Source organism: Nymphaea colorata, chromosome 12 (assembly GCF_008831285.2).
Source record: "Nymphaea colorata isolate Beijing-Zhang1983 chromosome 12, ASM883128v2, whole genome shotgun sequence".
NCBI classification, from domain to species: Eukaryota; Viridiplantae; Streptophyta; class Magnoliopsida; order Nymphaeales; family Nymphaeaceae; genus Nymphaea; species Nymphaea colorata.
In genome coordinates this window covers 12,286,709-12,295,620 of record NC_045149.1, presented here as the reverse complement: position 1 = coordinate 12,295,620, position 8,912 = coordinate 12,286,709, and the positions used below count along the sequence as shown (strand labels likewise).

Genomic DNA, 8,912 nt, shown 5'->3' with positions numbered 1-8,912 from the left:
CTTGCCACTACTATAAAGATTTATACTGATGACTTTGTCACCAGTGTAGAGTTTATAGCGATGACACGGAATGCATAGTAAGCCTTATATGGATAAAGATTCTGGTGGAATCACCGGTATAGACGATATCAGTGGTAGTAATCACCTGTATGGAACTTATAATGGTGAACAAAGTCACCGTTCCTTTCGACAATTTATGAGATTCTTGGTCCATTTGTCATGGGGCTTGGTCCTACTAAGAGTATTAAATTTTTATTCAGGTGCTTGCCTGACAAAAGACAACACTCACTGATTGGTTCACCAATATTGTGATGGTTGATAATTCTGGGTTAAATGTGATAACGTCATTTTTGTGCATAATGGTTTGGTTTTGAGGCTTTTATGATGTATATACAACTATTTTTGGATGTGATCTCTTATAAGTTATTATTATTTCTTAGGCGCAAAATTGGTAAAAAATTATTTTGACCGATGAACTTTCCAAACAAAGAAAAGAACTAGAACTAATGGAACCATTTATGTGAGGATATAGATGAAATCTCCACCAATTTCTAGCAATATAATGCTTAGTAAACATCAAGTATAACATCATAACATTACAAAGACTAGAGTGAAAAAGGCATGCGCCAAGGATGCTGTTTTAGGACAGCAAATAAGGCTGCCGATTTGGGTGAGACAGTTTGTCAAGGACCCAAATCGTGGGGTTGATTAAGGTCTGGAGTGTAGTGTCAAACCACCAGAAATTTGCAAGCCGGAGGTCGACTTAGCTAGTTATTGTAAAATAGTATACATGAGCCCATTGACTTGGGCATTGGTGAGCCGAAAGCCAAGGGTGTTTGAATCCTTGATTTCAGCTTGATAGATGGTGGTGACGACCTCACCATGGCTGTTGCGAATGAGGCCATGGTGAAGGTGGTTTGTTCACGTTAGCAGCCAGCCCCTTAGTGGTTGCTCGGCCAAACCGGCTTCTCAGTTTCAGCTGAGAAATCAGCCATGCATGTCAATATACTAAAATGATATGCAACGTGAAGAGGTGACTGACCTGAGTGGATGGGAGATTTGAGGCGAGCAAGGGCTAGAATGGCACCTAGAGTAGGGCAGAACAGGGGTGGCACCGAACGGGGCTGGACCACCTTGAGCACCTAGAGGGGATTTTGCTAGCTGGTGGAGGAGGTCCTTTGCTAGTTAGCAAGGGCCTGGTTTCATAGGAACCAAGTCATATTGGAACAAATTTCTTGAGAATGTGAGAGATCAAGAGACAATCTCCATGATTTTGGCACGAGGAAGAAGTTATCCTTGCATGGGGACACCTCTTCCCTTGCCAATCAGCCTCCTTGCTTTTGCTGGCTTGTTCTTCTTGTTTAGTTTGAAGAACAAGCAATGAGGGGAGGCTTGTCTCTTCAAGATCTTCATGGTAGCTGAAAATGAGTTGGTTTCTAGCAAACTCATTTGTTTCCAATGAGGAAAGGAAAGGGAGAGGGGGCTGCCATTTATGGCTGTTCCCTCTTCTCTAACCAAAAAAAATTTCTGGTTTCATCCTTGAAACCAAGGTTGAATGGCACGCTCAGCTGGGTGCCATTAAAAATTTTTAATTTTTAATTTTATTTTTATTTCAGATTGAACATAGTGGAGGGGCACGCCTATTTTAGGCTGTTCTCCTAGTCTTTTGAAAAATTTCAATAGAGTTTGAGGAAAACTTCTATTCCTGAAACGTTCCTCGATTTTCTTCATTTCAATAAACTGACTATTTTTCTAGAATTAGTTCATTTCGAAAATATCAAAAATGAAAGAGTGAGCTTGCTTGAGCGACTTTTCACTTGATACATATAAAATTGACCTGTCTTGAGCGATTTATTGGTTTGCCTGGAAATAGATTTGATCATAATGTATCGAGATGTCCCTTTCTCTTGAATTTCTTTGGAAAGTTTTCTGCTTGTTTTAATTTGGAATGGGTCAGCTCAATTGGAGTTAATCCAAGCCAATTTTAGATTTGGATTCTTTTTTCTTAGAGAGAGTCTCAAATTAACTCTTAAATAATTTTAGGAAAATTTAAGAAGTGCTCACTTTAGGCGAACTATTCCTAGATTATTCTTCCTTTGATTGGGTCTTCCTTGAATATATATATATATATATATATATATATATATATATATATATATATATATATATATATATAGAGAGAGAACCGATAATATATAACAAAATTTGAGGACAAGAGGTCCCCTAGGTACAAAAACGAGAGAGAGAGAGTCATCGTGCTGACTTGTTTTCTCTCTTTGTATTGGAATAGTATTGAGAGAAGATGTTAATTTCTCACAAATACGAATTTTAGTCTTGGTTGTGAAAATTTGAGCTTTTAAATTTGATTCGGTTCGGTTCGATCTCTAATATTAGTTTTGAAGATTTGACAGAAGTCTTTATTTTCACAATTAATTGGTGGAGATTGAATTTTGTAAGTGACTCCTATACTCGGGTCTAGAATTGGGTCAGGCACACATCGACTCTGGTTCGAGATATTTTATAGAAATTTTTAAATTTTTCGTTTAAAACAAGTCAACAAATTTAAGGTGCAAACGCTAACAAGTTTATTAATTAAGAAGTTGGTAAGGAGCATGAATGCGTGGGCGATATTTATGATTCGGACGATGAAGACTCTTAGGTAGCATTTGATGGTAGGATATATCTTTGAGGGGTAAACTGTCCATGGAATAAATTCCAAGAAAAGTATTCGGAGGGTAAAATTTTGCTTTGTTCAAATCCGCCATGATTGATGGCTTGGAAGTTTTTTTTTTTTTTTTTTTTTTTTTTGTAAAAAAAACTGTGTCCTGATAAATTTTGTTACCGTTGTGTTTCCAACGGTTACAAAGCAACAAGAAAGCATATATCTAATACACCAAAACAACAAGCAAAAACTTATGCTTCATAGCACCTACCTTAGAATAGTCACTATAAAAAAATTAATGGAAAAACAAAATTTTAAACCATCGGCACAAGAGGAAAATGGATGAAGCCTGCCATCGATGCTCTAACAATCAAGTTGAAACCAATTGCATGGAACTAAAAAATGCTGCTGTTGAGGTCAGGAAAAACCTACCAAATTGATTATAACAAAAAAACAGGTAGGATTTTTGACCTCCTTCAAACTTGTTTCCTGTTGAACTTGCAGATATTATGGACAGGATAGACAATAGATCACCCGAGCAGCGCAAGTGCATAACTGAATCCACTAGATGCATGAGAAAGAAATTAAAACAGCCATCTTAAGAAATCTAAACAAACGAAAAGGGGAAGCAAATAATATCTAAGAAACAATACAACAAAGAAAAAATCAAAAAGGATATTGTGGAAATGTTTGCATTAGTCGGTTTAACGCCGCCTATGAACATCTGAGAATGGTGAAGACGCTCGGGAACAAAAAGGCTGCGCATGAAATATGACCCTTGGAGATTGTGCGAGCAAACATTCTCACCATGGCAAGACTTCAGAGGCATCACCCAAAACCCATTTCATGACAAAAGAAAACAAGCAAAACATATCAAACTGCCGATATCAGGAGGCAAAATCTTATGAAATGAAAAAAAATTCCCCAAAACCAACCATAATCTTGATCGCACCAACTAGCTCATTGTCTGCAACCTGCACAGTGGAATGAAGGAAAGAAGGGGCCACCAGAAATGAAACAAAAGATGGCAAGACGTAGATAGAGGCGTGAAGAAGAAATACCTAAACTGGATGGCTTTGTGGGTGTTTAGTTCCACGGCAGGCACTGCAAGAAGATGAGGAAGAGAAGAGACGCAACGAGAGAGAGAGCGTCTGAAATCAGTCCCAACAGGCATGAAAAATTGTTCCGACTTTTTTTCGGATGAAATTTCTCCAAATCCAAGCGTTCGAGCGGTGCAAATTTCTTCCTGTTTGACGGAATGTTAAATCCGTACAAGTGGGGATTTTTCCCAGTTCTTGAGCATCAAACGGATCGGGTCAAGCGATAAGGTCCAGCGGCCGCAGCCGCTTTCTCAAACTCAAGGTGAGAAGAAAGGTTAGGCAGGGGCGTGGAAGTGGAACACAAGAAGACTTCTCTCTCTCTCTCTCTCTCGGTAGCTGCCAGGAAGATGGCCGTGTTGCAGCTGTGGGAGACGCTGAAGTTGGCGATAACGGCCTACACGGGCCTATCCCCTGCGACCTTCTTTACCGTCTTAGCCGTGGCCTTTGCCTTCTACCACGTACTGTCAGGGATGTTCTCTTCCTCTGCGCCACTTCCAAGGAGGGCAGTAGAGGAGGAGGAGGAGAGGGAGCCGCTGCCGCCGCCAGTTCAGCTTGGGGAAATCACCGAAGAGGAGCTGAGGGCCTACGACGGGTCTGACCCCAAGAAGCCGTTGTTGATGGCTATCAAGGGCCAGATCTACGATGTCTCCCAGTCGAGGTCCCTTCCCCACCCTTTTCAGCTTTCCCTTCTTCTTCTTCTTCTCCTTCTTTTGTTGGCTTTTTTTCTTTGATTTCGTTGGCGGGTTGACGTTTTGTTTTCTCGTGCTAATGAATTGTGCTCTTTGTGTTTCCTTTTCTCGTCTTGCACTTATCTAGTTAGGTGGTTGATTTTGTGCGTTGCTATTGCTTTTTTAGCTCAGTTATAAAGTGAATTTTCTTCTTTCTTTTCTAGGCACGTCTGGTTCATTGATCGCTAAGATTGTTTTTCTTGTAACTGTTCTTCAATTGATCCAAGGATACTTGGTTTTGCATTGCTTGAGGTTTCTTGTTGAGACAGGATTAGATTACAGGCTAAGCAGATGGTTCCCTGATCTCTCTCATGGCTTTCGTCGGGACAAATTGAAACTTTGGCTGTATCTCTATAGTTAGGTGCATATGTGTGGACTTTCGTTACCGATTTAAGTGAGATTTTAGAGAGTTGCTGTTGGTTTACAGACTAAGGCTGTGGGCTTTATATGTCAGACTGGTGGGGGCTTCGAAGTCATAAATGATATCTGCCATTTCCGTTGTGATTGCAGTTGTCCTTTCCTTGCTGAACGTATCTTCTTTTGCTTGTTTTGGTAGTGGTAGTTGAAACTTGAAACGAAATGGTATTGTGGTAGTTGAGTCCCGTTTGAGTTTCATTTCTGTCAATTTTAGTGATTTTAATTGTTGAATCCAATATTACTGATGCTTTTGTTTAAGTTTGTGTTGATGTTTGTGGATTCTAGTAGCTGATTGAAATGGATTTAGGACAGACAATCAGGATTATGCTTTTGTGCGTTTGTCCACCTTATTCATCAGGACGGGGTGGTGCAGGTCTATACCACTCACTGGGCCAAACATTAACGTGCAGACCCGTCATTAAGAACATATGGCATGTTCAGCAGGGTTGTTTGTTTTCATCTCACAGAAACATGGAGTTCTTTATACAGTTTTATCTTCCTTTGATGTCTCATTCTTTTCCTTTTCTAACCTTGTGTTTGGATGTTTGGTGTATGTCTTCATTTCAGTCAGAGTTCTGATGGATTCTGTTTCATAGAAGGCCTCCCAAGTTTGAAAGGAAAACCTGCTATACTAGTGGTTGTGGATCAAAACTCTAAATATGCTGACTTTCACTTTATAGTGGTGGCTCACCCATTCACCACCAAGGATGTAGCAAAAGCATTCCAAAAACAGGTTGGGAAACTACATTGTATGCCCTGACTTGCATTGGTTCCATCCTCAATCCCAACAACAGGATGAAGTTGATGTGCATCGGGTACTTGAGATCACTAGGGAGTAGGGAGTGATTAACTGCAGGCCAAGATTGCACAGCGCAACAATGTAATAAGCATAGGGGAGATAAAGAATGCCAAGTAGGAGACTGAGTATATCTAAAACGTTTACCCAGCCGGCAAGGTGCACAATCGAAGTGCCAGTGTACACAAGTTATCTGCCCAATGCCCTGGGCCCTAGTTGATCGTAGAGAGAATATGTGAGGCTTACAGGCCTTAATTGCAATCTGATTCCACCATTCACCCAGTCTTCCATGTTTCTTAGCTGAAATCTAGCTATGTAAGTGGTGGTCAGCCTACTTCACCAGCCCCACTCCCCACTCCTACTAATACACTTTCCATTCAGGGTATGGGAGCAGAAAATAGTCCACAAGTAGATAAAGTTGACCACACAGTGGCTGGTCGAATGGCCAGAAGATGAATCCCAAGTTCCAACATGGAAGATTCATCTCAGCTACAACAGGCACTTTCCTACATTCACACCTTGAGGACAAGGTGTTTGTCCGAGAGAAGGGGTGGGGGTGGGGGGGTTTGTTAATAAATAGAGGAGTTAAGTAAGATAGGCAATAAGTGGCAGGTCGGGTCTTGGTCTCTTTGCTAGTCACTGTTCTTAATCACCTTATAAAAATGTAAGGGTGCATTGATGCCCTAGATGTAGAAGTGAAGTTAATGCCCTGGAGGGACATAACCCTAGTTTAAGGAGAAATGGAGTTGCGAATATGACACGCTTTTGCAGGTAAAGGAAGGTAGCTGGTTGCTACCACAGATACATCTCAATGGATTGTTTTAGGTATGAGAGACATGCTTTTTATCCTTTTTATGTGTGTGGTTGCTGTGTCAACATTTATGCTTTTCCCCTCTTTGGGCTTAATGATGATGTATTGTCTATATTATATGCCTGCCTTTCTTAATCCCTTTGTTGTGTGTGGTCAATGATAAGGTTTGGAATAAGTATGATCATGTTCATGAATGTCATTTGTGCTTATGGTGTTTACACTTTCAGAAGATTGGAGTTGTAGGAGGTTGTATTTTAGTTGATTTTATGGAGAGGTTCTTCTGAAAGGATTGTTTGGTGATGGGAGGCATCTTTTTATCCTTATATGTGTTTGGTTGCTTTGTGTACAATTATGGGTTTTCGTTTTTTTAGGCTTCATAGTGATATGTTGGCTTTGTTGATCTGCAAGCTTGATATTTGCATGCAGTCAATGGAGTTCTTAGGGAATAAGGTCTGTGGTATGCGTGTTCATGTTTTTGAATGTTGTTTGTGCTCTTGGTGTTACTTTTCAAAAGAATGGAGTTTTAGGAGGTTCCTTTTTAGTTAGTTGCACGGGCAGATGCTTCTCAGTAAATTGTTTTGTGATGAGAGGAATATGTTTTATCCTTTTATGTGTGTCATTGCTTTGTTAAACATTTGTGTTTTTCCCTTTTTCATGCTTCATAGTGCTTGATTATCTGCATCATATTCCTGGCTTTCTTAGTCTGTGAGCTTGATTTCTGCATTCAGTCGACAGACTTCTTATAGAATAAGATCTGTGATAAGTGTGGTCATGCTCTCAAATGTTGTTTGAGCTCTTGGTGTTTACTTTTCCAAAAGAATGTAGTTGTGGGAGGTTGTGTTTTAGTTGGTTTCACAGACGGATTCACTTCAAGGGTTTGTTTTGGTTGTTGAGAGGCATGCTTTTATCCTTTTGTGATGTGTGTAATTACCCCATGAAGATTCATGCCTTTCCTTTGTGGGGCTTCATAGTGGTATGCTGTCTGCATCATATTCCTGTCTTTCTTGATCTCTGAGTTTTAACTCTGCATGCAAGTCAATGAGTTCTTAAAGAATGAGGTCTTATAAGTGGGGGATCATGTTCTTGAATGTTGATGTCTACTTTTTCAAAGTTGTGGGCAGTTGTGTTTTGGTTAATTTCATGAGCAGCAATGGATTGTTTTGGTGATGAGAAGCATGTTTTTTGTCCTTATGTGTGTTGGGTTGGGACATTTATGCTGTTTCCTTTTTTGGGCTTCATGGAGGTGTATTGGCTATATCATGTTCCTGGCTTTCTTGATCTGTGAGCTTGTTCTGTACATGGTCAATGGACTTATGGAATAAGCTCTGTGATAAGTATTATCATGTTCTTGAATGTCATCTGTGGGCATTTTCTTTTTCAAAGGAATGGAATTGTAGGCAGTTTGATTTTGTCGATTTCACAGACAAATTCATCTCAATGGATTGCTTGTGTGCCCATTGTTTTGTACAAAGGTTACATGTTAATCGTTCAAACATATACCTAGCCATGCTAGCTGAAAAATGTCCTGAAACTTTTCCCTTCTGATTTTTTCTTCTGAGACTTGCCAGTTTGGAATGTAGATATATGTTCCTCCCATTGTTTGGTGACACTTATAAAAGCCTTGATCCCCTCATGAGAGGAATATTGAACTTTGGTCTATCTTGATAATTTTTCAGAATGTTCTATGGACCCGGAGGGCCTTATGCACTGTTTGCTGGCAGAGATGCAAGCAGGGCTCTTGCAAAGATGTCTTTTGAAGAGAAGGATTTAACTGGAGATATTGAAGGTCTTGGGGCTTTTGAGCTTGATGCCCTGCAGGACTGGGAGTACAAGTTCATGGGCAAATATGCTAAAGTTGGAGCCGTTCAGAAGAATACTGCTCCGGCGACTGAATCATCAGATGTGGAGTTGACAGCTAATGGCACTATCAGATCTGCAACTTCTGAGACAGCTGAGACGGTCGAAACTCCTTCACTGAATTTGAAACCAAAATATGGTACCTCTACCACTGATGAGGCCCAAGAATAGTGTCCATGATTTTGGTATACGTTGGAGCTAGTGAAGCTATTTTTTTTGCCACCTAAAATATTCCTGCTCCTTCTCTTGTGGCATACTCAGAGTGGCTATTTTGCTGACAGCTTTAGTGCAGTGCGATTGTAAATAGTGTACATGTTCAGCTATCAATCAGACGTTTCCTGAAATAGTTCGACTTTTGCCTTCTCTCGCTAGCTTTGAGGGGTGGTTTCACAAGAAATTGAACGTTTCTTTTGTATCTTGCTTTGAGTCTACCATTTTATTGGAAATAATTGAGTTTGCAGCATTCTCTAAGATCCTTCCTTTCTGAAGAAACTCATCAATGAGATTGCATCGAAGCGCCCTGCTATCATTTTGTGGGTTC

The 8,912-nt window shown here is 40.1% G+C and overlaps 1 protein-coding gene and 1 long non-coding RNA gene across 2 annotated transcripts; one reads left to right on the top strand and one right to left on the bottom strand.

Moving 5' to 3' along the window:
- Window positions 1–3,231: 3,231 nt before the first annotated feature.
- On the bottom strand, window positions 3,232–3,719 carry LOC116265519 (uncharacterized). The gene is made up of 2 exons (XR_004175083.2): window positions 3,598–3,719; window positions 3,232–3,479 (listed from the first exon to the last, which is right to left on the bottom strand). It is a non-coding gene; the product is annotated as an uncharacterized LOC116265519 (long non-coding RNA).
- Window positions 3,720–3,955: 236 nt separating this feature from the next.
- On the top strand, window positions 3,956–8,842 carry LOC116265518 (membrane steroid-binding protein 1-like). The gene is made up of 2 exons (XM_031646182.2): window positions 3,956–4,420; window positions 8,191–8,842. The coding sequence occupies exons 1-2, from the start codon at window positions 4,110–4,112 to the stop codon at window positions 8,540–8,542; spliced, it is 663 nt and encodes a 220-aa protein (XP_031502042.1). The 5' UTR covers window positions 3,956–4,109; the 3' UTR covers window positions 8,543–8,842.
- The last annotated feature ends 70 nt before the right edge of the window (window positions 8,843–8,912 follow it).